The 17,083-nt window shown below is 40.9% G+C and overlaps 1 protein-coding gene across 1 annotated transcript in view; it reads right to left on the bottom strand.

Moving 5' to 3' along the window:
- PHYHIPL (phytanoyl-CoA 2-hydroxylase interacting protein like) overlaps nucleotides 1-17,083 on the bottom strand; it is a 54,980-nt gene that overhangs the window by 3,130 nt on the left and 34,767 nt on the right. Inside the window, exons 3-5 of the mRNA XM_038411781.2 lie at nucleotides 14,727-14,923; nucleotides 5,669-5,843; nucleotides 4,482-4,599 (exon numbers count right to left, since the gene is read on the bottom strand). Coding sequence (XP_038267709.1) covers nucleotides 4,482-4,599; nucleotides 5,669-5,843; nucleotides 14,727-14,923 — 490 coding nt within the window. The remainder of the gene's footprint in view (nucleotides 1-4,481; nucleotides 4,600-5,668; nucleotides 5,844-14,726; nucleotides 14,924-17,083) is intronic.

Raw genomic sequence — 17,083 nt, 5'->3', positions numbered from 1 at the left:
GTCACAAGGGACACAAAGAGAAGCCAGTTATTTGAAAAGTAAGGTTAACACCACCCCACTCTCCAGGGAAAGCAAAGACAAATAAATGAAGACATGACCAGGGTGAGAAGGAATTGCTTTTCCATCTTATCTCAGCTTCTGGAGGTGAGTTGTGTGGACAAAGAGGCAAAAACAGTAACAGAACCCCCACCCCCACCATATTTTTCCTCAGCAACTGTAACAACAGTGAGATTTTAAGTCTACATTGAAAGTTACAAATGAACCCAATCATGTTGCAATATTTTTTTTTTAACATTTTCAGTGGAGGCTGTACACAAATTCACATGATGGCTAGCTCCCCCCCCCCACCTTTTTTTTTTTTTTTCCAGTGACACTATGGCAGTGGAATACTCACATGCCCTCCAAAACCTTTGGCTTACTCTGCTCCTACTTACACTATCAGGAGTAACTTAAGTGGACTCAAACACAAACAATCTTTCTCTGTTTTATTTAAATAGGTCTTCACAGATTTTGAATTACAGGAGTGCTTAACCACTGAGGAGTCGTGCTTGTGCAGCTTGGAAGTCAGAAGTGGTGAAGATGATAATCTCAGTCTCATAAATTTGAGGAGAATTAATCAGTTTTGGCCCTACTAAGACCCCACTGCATTTTCTTCTAAAGAATCTTTCTCTCCACATTGCTAATACAGGGCCCAATTTGGTTGCCATTGACTTCAGTGGAAGCAGGACTGGGCCCAAGACGAGATATAATTTAGTTCTTTCCAACTGTAATTATCCTAAACCCAAAAATACACAAATCCAATCCCTTGCATTGCAGTTAGTGAAGTGCACAGACTTTATGTATGTGTATATATATAAAAACATGTTCAGGGTCTCACACTTTCCGTTTGCCTAAATGCTTTCCAAGTGCAATGAATCTTCAGCACCCTCATATCTAGAAAAAATATTTTACTATCACCACTTGGGTTAGGTCATTTCTCTTATTAAAGCTATGACTGATTTCCTTTTGTTTTCTGCCTTGGTTGTAGGCTATTAAGTCTCAACCAGAAGACAATTCCATCCCAGGTCTCATGTCCACCTACTCCTTTACATTTTACAGAACTCTTGCCACCTACCTGATGTGCTAAACCGCCATCAACCCTTCAGTCTTAAAACACTTTTCAGAAAGCTTTCTAACATTAATTCACCAACAAAAACTGCTTGTGTTAAGAACGCCATGCTCAATTCAGGCCATCATCTGGTAGTGGGGGGCATGAGCTGTTTCTCAGGTTGGTGGTAGCAAGTGAAGCTCCAATGCCAATGTGCTATAAATATCACGTGAGCGCTTTTCAGACAAACAGAATGGCTGACTGACTTGATATAGTACCTCGATGCAGCTGAAGGCTGGGCACTGGGAAAGTCCCTGTTAACTGAGAAGCCCCTGAGTGAATCTCAGTGAACTGCAGAGAGGTATGGCCCAACTTCTGGGTTTGTGATGGAGCTGATGGAGCGTCTAACTCACCAAGACAGGAGAGGAGGGGCACCTGTTCTGGCAGGAGGGTTATTCTCAGAGGTATCCCAGCTCACTGAGTGACAGTCTTGAGGCGAGACAAATGGAAATTGATGCGCCATTTGTCTGGGAAAGGGCTGCACACCTGATCCTCATACTTACGGGGTGGAGTATAAGCTTTATACAGTGTATAAAGCTCATACAGATCTTATACTGAGTAAAATGGATTTATTTGGGGTTTGGATCCCATTGAAGTCTGGGTGCTGGAGCTAGGTGACCTGCTGAGCTGTTTTCAGTTAAGTCTGCAGCTTTGGGGGTGTGGACCAGACCTGGGTCTGTCTTGCAGCAGGCTAGTGTGTCTGACTCAACAAGACAGGGTTCTGGAAGTCCCAAACTGGCAGGGAAAACAGGCTCAGAGGTAATTTCAGCACATCAGGTGACAGTTCCAAGGGGGTATCTGTGACCGAACCCATCACACAGCCTTTGTGAGAAAATTTTGTTTTCAGACAGGCAAATACATCTGCATGTGCACTACCTTAGACTAGTGCCCATCTGCCATAGCTAGCAGCTATTGCCCAATACTGCACATACAAAACTCCCTTTGAATTCAATGGCAGCTGTACTCTTGTAAGGAATTTAAACATCAGGCAAACCCAGCATCGGATTTACCTGTAACCGGCACAGGCAAAAATTTGTTTGCTTGTAAAAATTAAACTACCCAAAAGGCTAACAAACGACCCGTACTGGTTGCTCACTGCTTTGGCATACTGGGGTGGGGATGGATTTTTATTTTTTGCGACAGTCCAAGGTAAACCCGACTAGAAATTCTTGTTTTCAGTTAAACCATAACAATAGACTGTAAGGTTGCTTCATTTTTTTTTATATGCGCATGAAAAGCAGGTTTAGTCCTTGCTGCTACTGAAGTGAATGGGAGCTATGCTACTAATTTCAACAGAAGCAGTGTGTCTTACATAGTTACTTTGTAAGACAATTGTTAACCATGATGCTGGTAAATATACTAGCTGTCCAAAGATGGTTTTAAGTGGCATATGAAACAATGGTTTTATCACCTATAGTGCTAGCACCTGAGAATTCTTGCCATTTCTAATCATACACCTTCTTCCGACTACAATTTTTCATATAGCTGTGAGGCAAACTTCAGCAGCTTTCTGACCCTCTCAAGATCACCATCTTTATCGTTGCAGAAGTAATGCTCTGGGAAGATAGGGTTTAATTCTTAACAACTTATTCTCCTTTTCAAATAAATTCCAAAAAAAAAGATAAAGGTCACCTTCGCTGCAACCTGAAAAATGTGCTTGAAGCTATATTTCTGTGACAAGATACTGACATCCAGTGGCCAATTATGCTAATTGTTAGTATTCACTAGAGAGCTGACACTTTATTTAAAGGAAGCAGTCATGATTAAAGTGTACATTAATTATATGCCATATTAAAAAAGCCAACCTGTAATGGTGTTGCATGATCAACGTTTACCTAATAAACAGGCCAAGGTCTTGTACAATCTCTTGAGATACCCATTGGAACCCTCCCACTCTAGCCCTAAATGCACCACTTTGTGCACTACTGTTTACTACTTAAAAACCCATGGAGCCCACTCTGAAGTAACTCTTGCAGAAAACTGGAGCAGCTGAGTTACATTTGAGTAAATGCAGTGTTGAAACAGGCCCAAAATCTTTAACATATGCTAAAGTATAAGAAATAAGCATGTTTAAATTTCTTTAAGGCAAGTAATCAGAGAGTCTACCACTGTGAAAGACAGTACAAAAACTGGGCTCTACCGCATTGCTTAGCGGATTGCAATGTACCCCAAACCAGTTTTCTCCTAGAATACTATTCTTGCCACTTCATGGTGTCTTACTGTTTCATGATCAGTCAATATCCTGAGCGCTAACCTCTAGGGTAGGGGGTGATGACATCTATATTTTGATTGGATAACTGTCTACATTTGCTGCCTGTGCAGAAGAATGTTGTAACTTCAGCATTACTACGCAAAATAAGCAAATACATTGTATGTACAGTGTCCATGAAGTCACACAAATGAGGGTCATTCTTGTCAGTTGCCAGCTTGTGCAGATCAAGGAGTGACTGGTTCACATTCTTTTCGAGGTGCAAGGCACACTCCATTGCCGTCAAAAAACCCACATCAAGAGACCATTAAGATTGCAGAGCAAGGCATTCAAAAGTCAGTAAGGAATAGATCCACAAAAAGACTTAGGTGCCTGACTGCCACTGTAGGCATCTACGTCCAACTCTTAGACACCACTGTGATCCTCACACTCCCGGCACAGCTGCCACCTAACCCTGGAGGAACCTAAAATCCCTATGTGCTGGAGTTTCCACCATTAAAGTGGGTTTCTGCCACTGAACATGTGCACAGCCAACTTAGTTTAGGGAATCAGGAGCCTTAGCCCCAGCAGGAGCCTCAGAGTAGGCATTCCTAACTATCGCACTTCCGAGGCCCGATCAAGTAGACATTTCAGCACCTATGTTTCTCTGTGGATCTGGCTTTAAATGACAGTATTCAGGTTGCATATGCTTGATTACAATGTGCACATGCAGATACTTGAGACATATATACATCAAGTACTTGCAGGCAAATGTATGTGCAAAATTGTACACCCCCTATCTTTAGAAATCTCATTCTTAATTTCTAGTACATCTTCAATCATCATCATCATCACTTAGTCTTTAGATTATGATGGTGCCTAGAGGCTTGCTCACTGAAACTCCATTACAGCAGGTGCTGTGAAAACACAGTTTTTACTCCAAAAACTTATTTCCTATTCAGATTCAGTATTGAATTGTACAAACTTTCATAAATGAGTTGCTTTTCTTCTTGAACTGGAAATGTAGGGCACAGACTGTCTGCTGTAAAATTGTGTCTTAACTTATGTATATGTTGTGTATAGTTTTAATACTTAGCTGGAATTACTCTCTTAATGTGGACAATTTTGCATGTGTTTGTTTCTTACCTGATAGAATCGAAGTATTCTTTGTGCTGATTCCGATAAAAAACAGAAAGCTTAAGCATACGTCCTGCAATCACTTCAGCTTTTTCCAAAAGCTGTGTTAGATGAACTTTTGAATAATCTGTGAAGAGAAGACTATCTGTTAGTAAGAAAGAAACATCATCATCTCCTAAATCACAGTCTAAACTTATCTTGATGACTTGTACAAAACGGACAAAGGGTGGGAAGGCAAAGGGCCAGATTTTTGGGACTTAGGCATTAGAGCTTCAAAAATCTGCCCCAAAGTGACACCACAGGTCAGTGGCAGAGCCAGGAACAGAAGCCCCATTCACCAGACCACACTACTTCTCATGACTGTGATACATGATAATTTTCACAAGTGGTTGTCAGCATTATCTCCTACTAATGGTATTTTTCATTAGAAACTGCTCCCTAATTCCCATGTGCCTATAACCTGGTAGCACAACACACTACTCCAGAGGAAGTACTAGGGCTCTAATACGTTAAACTCACTCCAGTGCAGTTAGCACATACAAGGACTCACTAAAATTCTTAATGAGGAGTACAGGGCTTTCATACAGGCAGGGTCTGTGCACTGGGGGAATTTCATCCCAATGAAGATGTGTGTAAGTAAATTAGGAGACAAATGTATGCTCTGTGGAGCACAGGACAGAGTGGGGTGGAAATGGTGATGCTCTGAGGCTTTCCACTTGGCAGACTGCCAAGGGGCTATGGGGTGCGGGGTGCAGCACACTGAACAGAAGCACTTTCAGGAAGCTTCATAGCTCTTGAGGCTAAAGACAGGTGCAAGGATGGCCCTGCTTCAGTTTGGTTCACCAAGCACCCAGAGTGCCACCAAGTACAATGTTTGGCCAACTGCTCATGGTCTGTGCACCAACTGCTTTGTATGCGGGTACACCAGGAGGACAGTGTCTGAAGTGTGCCAAGTGTCAATGTGTCTCCCTCCCCACCTCCCAACAAGGCACCAACAAAAGAGCAGCCACCGTTGAATTATACATTTTGAACAGAAAATAAGCCACCTAAACCAACCCTTCCATTTCCAGATGTGACACGTACTGACTACTGCCACTTATTCTGTGTCACAGTAGCTGATCTAGACAGAAGCTAATCCCTTTCATACAGCATGTTTGCTTTCCTTCTGTCCCTATATCTTTTCCCAGCAATCTTACCTCCTGTACAAAACTCTATGATTTCACTCCACTCAGAAACAACATAATCCCCATCAACTTGCTTTGATGCTGTCTGTACTGCTACTGTATATTCCGTTCTTGGGCTCAAGAACCAGTGTCCACGAACAGTCATAGGGAGAGGAACAGCTTTTGCAACCAGTTTAGTGGGTACATCCTAATGGGACAAAAAAGTCTGATCAGTTAGTTGAGCAAAACTATATTCAGAAAGTCATATAAGTTAATTTTGGGGGGATGAAGTTCAATAACCTTATTTTAAACCCCTTAGGCCCAAATTCTGCTAACTTTTCTCACACAATTTTCAGAGTAGCAGCCGTGTTAGTCTGTATTCGCAAAAAGAAAAGGAGTACTTGTGGCACCTTAGACTAACAAATTTATTAGAGCATAAGCTTTCGTGAGCTACAGCTCACTTCATCGGATGCATTTGGTGGAAAAAACATAGGAGAGATTTATATACACACACACAGAGAACATGAAACAATGAGTTTATCATACACACTGTAAGGAGAGTGATCACTTAAGATAAGCCATCACCAGCAGTGGGGGGGGGGGGGAAGGAGGAAAACCTTTCATGGTGACAAGCAGGTAGGCTAATTCCAGCAGTTAACAAGAATATCAGAGGAACAGTGGGGGGTGGGGTGGGAGGGAGAAATACCATGGGGAAATAGTTTTACTTTGTGTAATGACTCATCCATTCCCAGTCTCTATTCAAGCCTAAGTTAATTGTATCCAGTTTGCAAATTAATTCCAATTCAGCAGTCTCTCGTTGGAGTCTGTTTTTGAAGCTTTTTTGTTGAAGGATAGCCACTCTTAGGTCTGTGATCGAGTGACCAGAGAGATTGAAGTGTTCTCCAACTGGTTTTTGAATGTTATAATTCTTGACGTCTGATTTGTGTCCATTTATTCTTTTACGTAGAGACTGTCCAGTTTGGCCAATGTACATGGCAGAGGGGCATTGCTGGCACATGATGGCATATATCACATTGGTAGATGCGCAGGTGAACGAGCCTCTGATAGTGTGGCTGATGTGATTAGGCCCTATGATGGTATCCCCTGAATAGATATGTGGACAGAGTTGGCAACGGGCTTTGTTGCAAGGATAGGTTCCTGGGTTAGTGGTTCTGTTGTGTGGTGTGTGGTTGCTGGTGAGTATTTGCTTCAGATTGGGGGGCTGTCTGTAAGCAAGGACTGGTCTGTCTCCCAAGATCTGAGAGAGCGATGGCTCGTCCTTCAGGATAGGTTGTAGATCCTTGATGATGCGTTGGAGAGGTTTTAGTTGGGGGCTGAAGGTGATGGCGAGTGGTGTTCTGTTGTTTTCTTTGTTGGGCCTGTCCTGTAGTAGGTGACTTCTGGGTACTCTTCTGGCTCTGTCAATCTGTTTCTTCACTTCAGCAGGTGGGTATTGTAGTTGTAGGAATGCATGATAGAGATCTTGTAGGTTTTTGTCTCTTGTCACCATGAAAGGTTTTCCTCCTTCCCCCCCCCCCCACTGCTGGTGATGGCTTATCTTAAGTGATCACTCTCCTTACAGTGTGTATGATAAACCCATTGTTTCATGTTCTCTGTGTGTGTGTATATAAATCTCTCCTCTGTTTTTTCCACCAAATGCATCCGATGAAGTGAGCTGTAGCTCACGAAAGCTTATGCTCTAATAAATTTGTTAGTCTAAGGTGCCACAAGTACTCCTTTTCTTTTTTCTCACACAAGTATGCAGTGAAATTAATAGGATGATACACACAATAGGAAGGGGAGTGATATTTAGCCTTTAGCTAAGTGGATTCTTTTAATATTGGGTCTATGTGAACATAGACTAATATTATTACCTGCAGCATAGAATATACACTACACATCAAGGATATCAATTTTTACTTAAAAATGCAAGCCTGTGGGGGTGAAGACAATAATTTGATCATGATACACTATCCTGCTAAGGAAATGTTAAGGCTGTTAAAACATAAGCTTAAAAATAGTCTCTTCTCACAGCTTTTAACTAAATGTAACTCCACTGACCTTAGTAGCTTACTGCTTGATTTACACCAGCATGAGGGAAGACCAGCCTTTCACACAGCTCAGCACAAAATAAAGACAGTGACTCTTAAATGTTTCAAAACCAGTGCTGCTTTCTTTCACAACAAGCCTGTTTAAAAATAGCACATGGCAAATGCATGCCTTTATGCGGAATTTGGGCTGTAAGCTTTGTGTCTATCCCTATAGTCTTCTGGATTCTATTTCCCCCCCCCCCCACCCCGCTGTGGCAGAGCTTAAAACTACATTGTGCTGATAATGAAGAGACTCTTTTGCAGCTAGCAAAGCTCATGAAATGCTTGAACTCCACAACATCAAGGACTGCAGCTTAGATCTCGCCACAAGGGAGTAGCGGGTATGCAAGGTTTCCTTGCCACTACTATGCAGGAAACATGGCTGATTTCTGCATCGTTCAAAATCCTGCAAACAGCCTTGATCTTGGGAACAAGCCGTGCAATAATAATAAAATGGACCATATTGATTAACTTTAACTGTCATCTTCTATTCCCCATTTGTGTGTAAGCAAACTTAATGGTATGTGATATTAGAATAGCAGCATGCTTGGGAACAGGCAGGTAATTTTAGAATTAGTATTATATTTATTACCAGAGCACTGAATAAAAAAGAGCTGTGATGTATTCACAATGTTTCCATTCATCAGAATAGCAAATAGAGACCATCAGTATTCACTGATTGAATGCTACAAGGGCTGACCGTCAATGTGGGAGCAGAAACTGGGGTGAGAGAATCTGCATTTGAGAAACTGCTAGGAGAGAACCACTGCCTAAGGAAATGGGCAGAGTGGTTGCTTTCACCTGGATGGTTGTGAATGAGGGATTCAGTGCATCAAGGTCAAATTGTGAAAAGGGATCAGGGAAATTGAGAACTGGTTGGGGTTGTGGCAGGAGGGAATCCAAGCAAGAGACAGTAGCGATGGATTCCCTGCACTGGCATGGTGTGGGAGGTGGAGGTGAATTGGGATGGAGTGTGGAAGGAATTCCCTGCCCATGGACTGGGTGGCAGATGGGAGCCACAGCATCTTAAAGTGGCTGCTGCCATATAAACTGTAGACATTTTAAATTAACCTAGCTTCATCCACGCACAAATGCCAGCTAGCTAGAAATAAAAAAAAAACACTCAAGATTTTGCTTCTGCATGACTGATAAAGGATTTTTTTAAATTAAGAAAAAAGATTTATTTTCCTGTTTGTTTTTATATCAGAAATAACAGGTTTTGTCTTCCCCTGTTTGTGTAGGAGGACTGTTTGGAAATGGAAAAACTAGCAGGAATGTGACACATCAAGAAAATGCTCCCCCTTAATACTTATTTTACTAAGCCTCCTAACAACTTGTTGAGGGAAAAACTCTTTTTTGTCAAAGACTCAATTGCCCTGTCTCTTAAACTGATGGCTGAGAAAGTTCCAGTTCTTTCTATGGTTTTGAGGATGATTCTCCCCCCGCCCCAATGTGGGACGTTTCAATTGTAAATTGGTGTCATACTGTGAAATTTGGCATGGGCATGTAGCTACTGTAAATAGGATGACCGTCCTCTTTAATAAATGGAAAACTTGCAGAATCCAGGCCAGGGGTACAGTGTGGTTAAGGAATCACAGCCATTGCCATACAAAACCATTCACGTATTTCAGAGTCCTTGACTCTATTGGCAAACTCTGCAAATAAAGACTTAAGATGTCCCTGGTCATAGGTCGTAAAGTCCTCCACACATACCTCATTATGTCACTACTCAGCATACAGCAACACATGAGCAGGATGGGACAGTAAAGGTTGTTTGGTAACCTTATTTGTGCATTTTCATATTTTAGTATTTGGGTTTATTTTTTAATGTGCAGCCTTAAACTTTGAGTCTACAGACTGAAATGTGTGTTTGAGAAAACTACAATGTTCACTAATGGGATTTTCCCCTTAACTAAGTGAAACACAGCAAGAGAGAAGCAGAAAAACAAGGATGAGAAAGCAAAACAAGGAAAGAATTAAAAAATGACAGTCATGTCCCAAGCACTAGATTTTACACAAAACCACATCTTAAATAGCTATTATAGGACTCCAGCCAGACTGCACTCAGCAAAGCTAATGGACTCAGCAGTCTGCTAGCGATGCAATCATTATTTAGCCTCCTTATCATATTTCCTGGGGACATACAAAAATTGTCTTCATCTTGGCTCTAGTTTCTGTGCGCATATCATAGAGGTTGTTATTGCCACCATTAATGCTGCTTTCTTGGGCTTGCCACTGAAGTCTACATCTTCATACCTCTAAAATGTATATTCACAGCCATCACATTAGTGTACATCAGAAAATTCTTCTAGAGAACCAGAAAGGCCCTACCTACCTCCAGTCACAAAATGGAAAAAAAAGGAATTACCTCTACTATATTTATGGGAAATAATAACCTTTATAAAAAGGACTAACATGATCACTTTTCTAATCCAGGGACTTTCTTCAAGACTGTTACCTCAGAAACAAATCTTCACTTTGAGATGTCACTTGACACTATTTCTTTTTTTTTTTTTTTGGCCCCTTTGTCATTTGGACCCAATGGTCAGCTGAGTCTGAGAATGTGCAGAGGAGGCTGAATGTCACCTTTGCACCGTCAGGGATTCTGTGGTTACTAGGGGCTGGTATGGCTATCAGCATAAGATAGGACAGTTCTAGTATATAAGGGGCTGAAATAGTCTGATGGCACAAAATAGTGAGAGCACAGCGTGTGCAAGTCATCCTCCCTCCTCCCCCTTGTTGGAGAAATCTGTCTGCTTTCAGCCCTTTATGCTAGAGAAGAGCAAAAGGGGGCTAGAATGCACCTGAAAACCAGGGCTTTTGCCTTCTTTCCTTTTTGCCTCCATTTCTTCTTGGTTCTCTTGGTAAGCACAGGAGTGGAAGACAGTGGAGCTAGGCTCAATTCCTGGCATTGCCAAAAATTTACTTGTGACCATGACAAGGCACTTAACCTTTTGTGCCTCAGTTTCCCCATCTGTAAAATGGGAATAACAATACTTCCATACTTCGAAAAGGTGTGACAAGGCTCAAGGCTTGTAAAGTGCTCTGACATCCTCTCATGGAAGATAAAATATTATCATTGTTACTGCTAAGTCTATTTTAGTAACTACAGACTTCCTCACGTACACATTTCCATTTTCCACAAATATGATGACACTACAGTAATAAATAACAACATGCAGTATCTTAGGAACTCAGTGTGATTTACAAATGTTAATAAATTAAAGCTTAACATCCTCCTAAGGGATAAATAATATGTCATTTTTACCAACAGGGAAACAGACACAAAAAAGTTTTTATGTATGGGTGACTCATTAGGCATCTAAATAAATGACCTGATTTTCAGAGGTGCAGCTCGTAACTGTTATGCAAAGTTCAAGATGTCTATATCCAAGCTCATTTTTGGTTCATAATGTGGACAGATCAACACAGCTATAGCCCCTCATTAAAGAACCAGGCAATCATCTGGGGGACTTCATTCTTCAAGGATTTCATTTTCTATCATTACAATTTCTGTTCACTTTTAAAAGTGTAGTTGGCTAAAGTATACTGAGGCAGCTGCAGCAACAAAGTACAAAAATTGTTCTGCCTGTGTCATTCCCCATTTGGATAGCGGGATATGGTGTGTCTTATCCCAGGTCCTGGAGGATGGGACCTTTGAAGATTGATGAATGAGGAAGAGTTAGTGACCTTCCTTTGGACAGCACCACTATATTAAAATAAGAATACAAAAGTCTGTGCTTTATTTGCCTGATCCGAAGCCCACTGGAGACAATGGAAAGACTAACTTCAGTTGGCTTTGGAACAGGGTGTGATGGGGTGTTCACTCCACACCTAAGTGGAAGGGGTTAATGTAGGCCTCCAGGGCCTGCCATAGCCCCTCCCAGAAAGGAGTAGGGGAGGTCAGTCCTCCTAGCAGCCTAGGGAGGTTGCACAGGAAGCAGCCAATTGGAGGGAGGCTGCACGGAGCTGCCCACAAGGGCCTAGTGGGCTAGTACAAAAGGAGCTGCAGGGCAGAGCAATGTCAGTGCTGTGAGGAGCTTAAGGAACGAGGACTGTGTTCCTAGCAGGCTACAGCAAGGGTAGCATCTTGGACAGAGTAGTTGCTGGCAATGATCGGGGGGAGCAAGAGGGAGCCACTGGGGAAGTAGCTAGACTGGTGGAAAGTGATACCTAGAAGGGGGAAACCCAGATGGAGACACAACTGGGGGGCCAAGTCATGGAAAGCATGCTGTGGTACTTGGACCGAGGCGGGTCTGCAGGTGGAGGAAACAATAGGAGAGGCACCACCTGGCGTGGGCACACCGGCTGGCAGAGCTAATCTCTGTGACGGCCAGCAGGAGGCACCGTTGTGGTGAGTAGACACAGGGACTACATGACCATCTACACAACAAGAACAAAACTTCATTCAAAAAATAAACTATTATTTGCATATGTTGTTATGGCTTTCTGGGAGTCAAGATCTTCCTCCTCACAATGAAAGGCAGGATAGATCAGTGGGTAGAGCAGTCAAGAGAACTGAGTTGTGTTCCTAGCCCTGCTACTCACTGCTTTGTCACTCGGAGCAAGTCAGTCAGGGCATGGCCACTCTACAGGAACTGCAGCAACAGCTAGGCTGACAGAAGAATTCTTCTGTCAAACTAGCCGCATCTACACCAGGGATTAAGTCATCTTAATTACGCCACTCAGAGGATGTGAATGTTAGTTAGGTCAATCTAAATTTTAAGGGTAGACCTCTCTGTGCCTGAGCTTCTTCACCTGTAAAATGGGGATAATAAGTTACTCGCCTTGCCTAAATGCTTTGAGATACTCTGGTGAAAAGGGGCTATAAGTATAAACTATTACAAATAATAATATACGGAAGGCGTTGTGAGTCAACATATAAAACACACTGAGTAATCCCCTATTCCTATTTAGCAGAGTACTTAAGCTTGTGCCATGCTTTTCTGAAACAAACTTATTTGTAGATATGGCAGGTGGCTTGAAACTGTTCTTAGCACTAAAGACAGACTAAATGAAACACAATGTCCTTTGACATGTACTATTATTAAACTATTAAAATAATGGTCCTTGGAATTCTCCACTAAAACCCTTCTAACTTTACTTATTTCCATCCATCTGAAGAGAAGAAATCCAGCTTCTACACGCTCACTAACCAAATTAGTATCAACATGTTTCAAGTTACATGCAGCAACACAAAACAGATCCTATTTACCCATCGTTTTAATTAAGTGACACCAACACCCCTCTGCTGTTTTACAAAAGCAGTTATCCACTTCCTTTTGACCAAGTAGTTTACCTCAGTGAGGAGCTAGGCAATTGCTGAGAAAAACAAAAACAAAATAATGGCCTATCCTTATTACATTACTTGTATCTAAAAACAGTTTCTAAACTGATTTAAATGTTGAAGTAACAGGTACACTAATTTGCTATTAATCCTTTCTAGACAGTCACAGCTTTTATATCAACACATCTATATTAATTTGTGCTTAGAGGAAAAAAATATGAATTAAGAGAGAGATACCCAGAAGTCAAGCATCCACCTGACTAAGCATTTTATTAGAAGAAAAGTATGTTTTTTCTTGTAGCATAAAGTGGGAATTTAACTTCAAAGGCTGCCAATGCAAAAGCAAGATAAACAGCAAGAAACCCTGTTCTAATTTATTTGGTGCCACAACCATAAATGGGTCATATCATCCAGTGGTACAAATTGGTATAGCTGCACTGAAGTCTATGCAGCTATGCCAATTTACACCATCTGAGGATTGGGACTAGATAATGTTTTAAAACTCAGTGTTTAAAATTGCAATGGTGGTTTTCAGGTACACAACACACACAAAACATTACTTCCAACCATCCTCATAAAACCAAAGGAGTATGGAAAACCAAAGGACACAGGAAAAATGAAGGAGGAGAGAGGGGTTATAAATACAAATATAACCATGGTCACAGTAAAAATACTTTTGAAGGTAAAAAGGTCAACATAAGTTAGCGGAAATTTCCTGATTACCCCATTAGTTTATAAGCCCTGACTGGTACAGGTGTGAGTAACGTTAAAGATATCATGCTTTGATCTTGTCCCATTGGTATTTGTGCTCTGATACCACTCATCTTTTATGGATCCTACCGACATATTTTAAATCAGCAGGTGATTATGCCTTTGATAAGGTTGTCCTCCCTTGACTTCCATCTCAGTCCATCCCGCTACATTTCTAACAGCACTTTACAATACTGTGAAGTCAATAGAAGTTTTGCTTGAGTTGAGGGATACAGGATCAGTCACCATGTGTGCAAACAAGTTCAATGTACCACCGTATAGAGAACTAATGGAAAGAATGGAGTGTAAGTATTCGGGTCATAGCTGCTGAAATGTGTGAGCACATGTGCTAAGTCATTCTGAACAAGCATTAAGAGGTGGAGAAGGACCTCTGGAAACCTTCCAAAAAGTTAATTCCAATTACCGAGTCTTGTGTCACGAAGACACGTACTGCTGTTGTGTTGGACATCATGGATACACAGCTGTGCACAATACACAAACTGTGTAACAAAAAATAAGAGCTGTAGGGGAATCAGAACTTCTGTTTTGCAGGAAATTCTGCTGTTTCAAAATCTGTTTTAGGTCTCAACTGGAATGAAAACAAAGAATTTCAACATTCCTGAAAAATGAAATTTTCAAAAAATTATTTTGACTCAAAACATTTCATTTCTATAAAACGGAAATGTTTTTTGTTGCTTTGATTTTTAAATTTGAATGATAATATAATACAAATTACATGGAATGTTCTAACATGATCAAAATGTTTCATTTCCATTTCTTTTAAACAAGTTTTTCCAAAAATATTTTGTTGGAAATTTTTTAATCAGCTCTATTAAAAATCCTAGCTTTCTAGTGAATTCAGCATGTGGCTTTCTGGGGCAGTCAGAAGGACTGTCACAACATTTACATTTATTTATTCTAAGATCATGCATTTCCACTGTTTGCTATTTTTTAAAAAAATTACCTTGTGTTTAAATTTGTTGGAATTCTTGTTCTCTTTCTTGTTTAGATCAATAAAATAGTGAGTAATACGGTCCTTTGATTTAGAATCCATGTCCCATGAAATCTTGAAAGAATCACATGTGATGTTACTTATTTTGATGTTGTGTGGGACTGGAAGTTCCTCCATCTCTGCGATCCCACTATCTTGTGATTTATTCCCTGTGTAAAAATAAACATTGACTGCATTAGACAAATATGCACTAGGATTATGACTGTCAACTTTTATCACAGGCAAACACTGGTCCCTTCCAACCATTCTTTTACAAAAGTACATACACACATCTTAGGAGCAACACTAAGGCCCAATTCTGTAAGTCATACTCGGGGGTGGGGGTGGGGAGAAGCACCTGCTCACATGAGCTGTCGCCTTGAAGTCAGTGGAAATACTCACACAAGTAAATGCTCATCATCATGAGTAAGGGCTCCACAATCTGGATCATAGTAAATTATATAACAAAGATGTTGTGCCACTACATATATGGTTTCTAGAGACATATGAAGTATTTGGTGGTCAATAGTGAAAAGTTAACAGGATCAGAAATGACTTAATTTCATAGTTATTGACTGTCAAATGTAAGAAATATGATTAGAAATGGAATTCGTCCTAGCAGTAATTCTCAAACATCAAGTATAAAACAACGCTTTCAACATTTACAAGAGGCATAAAAATATAAAATCTGATACTGTCGTATTTGCAACAAGCATCAAATATTTACATTGTTATAGAACCAAGGGACGAATTGAGACTATCTATAATGTTTGTACACTTGAACTGCACTTTGAAACTCACTGCAGTTTCATCAAGAAGCTTCTTCTAACTTCTACAGATGCACATATGAGAGAGAGAGAGAGAGAGAGAGAGAGAGAGAGAGAGAGAGAGAGAGAGAGAGAGAGAGAGAGAGAGAGAACAAATTGTCCACTGACCCCACAAGCAACACTTGAACTAAAATTAGGTATTTCCCTGCACTCCTGCCTAGCCAGTGCTTCCCTGCAGTGGCACTGCCAGCAAGTGTTAAGGGATGAGGTGATCTTTGCCAGACTCACATTGCATAAGACTGTAGAGGGATGTAAATCAATAACAGAAAAGAGCAAGAGGAAAACAGAGAAAAGGACACAGCACAGAGAGCTAAAAAACAGTGAAGATAGAAGGATAGTGTGGTGTGAAGGAAAAGGATAAGAAACAAGTAGATAAAGATGGGGAGAAAGACAAAGAGATGAGAAAAAAGGAGTGTGGGGGAATTACCACTGACAAACGCACGGGGGTTAGAGGCAGTGGTACCAATTAGGGGAGGCTAGTGGGAGGGCAAAAGGTTTTTGCCCTTGCTGAAAGTTTCATAGGATCCAGTGCTTGGGAGACGGTAGGGAGGGGCATGGCCTGACCATTTTAAGCTGTGGTCCCATCCTGCATCAATAAAACTGCTGCTGGAGCATTGCTCCGGCTGCCTGATGGCAACGCCACTGAAATTTGACCCAGATGTCCTTCCATCTAGACGAAGTACATGACTTTGGACACCATGATCTAAATTTACAGAAGTGCACACCAAGTTTATGCAGTAAAGCAGAGGTTGTTTTATGTGTGCAAATCCCATATCTGTGCTTATGCATCAGTACTATGTATTTACTGTTGGTCCCAGACAAAACCTGTTCACAGGCTTTTGAAAATTTGGGCCTGATTGTTCATATTAGTAAAATGTTAAGCTGTTCATTAGGAATTTAAAATACAAGTGTAATATGAGCAGAATTTAGGAATCTAAGATGGAATATGACAACCTCTGATTTGTTAGCTGTGTTTCTCTGATAAATATTATAATTGATATCATCACACAATTATAATGTTAGGGGGTATGGCAGATGTAAGAATTAAAACCACAGTAAAAATATTTTAGCTTTCTTTGTAATCTTCAAATAAACACACATGCAATGAACAATAGAAACGTCTAGCCTGTTAAGTGCCTAAGCGGTACAGGACAGGGTGAAGGGTCCTGGTACACTGGAATATCTAAGACCATGATAAGGGAGCAGAGAGAGGAGCAAGACCAATACATGATATTCACATGAAAGAAGGAAAAAAAGCAAGGCTCAGAAATCATGCGCAGCTTATATCACAAATCATGTCATGTTCCAGCAAGCTGGCAATAGAAGCAGAAATACCAACCAGTATTAATAACTTTCTTTTCAAATACAATTCAGTCTGTCCATGGGAAATGCTTCCTACCATATGAGATTTCAGATAGCTGACTGTGGTGTAATAGGTGCCACTGTCTTTTATGATCATTGTGCAGTTGAAAAGCTTCTGAAAGCTCCACCAGTTGCATTTAA

This window comes from Dermochelys coriacea, chromosome 7 (assembly GCF_009764565.3).
Source record: "Dermochelys coriacea isolate rDerCor1 chromosome 7, rDerCor1.pri.v4, whole genome shotgun sequence".
Taxonomy (NCBI): Eukaryota; Metazoa; Chordata; order Testudines; family Dermochelyidae; genus Dermochelys; species Dermochelys coriacea.
Note: the sequence above shows the minus strand (reverse complement) of the source record. Positions and strands in the feature narration are given on the sequence as shown.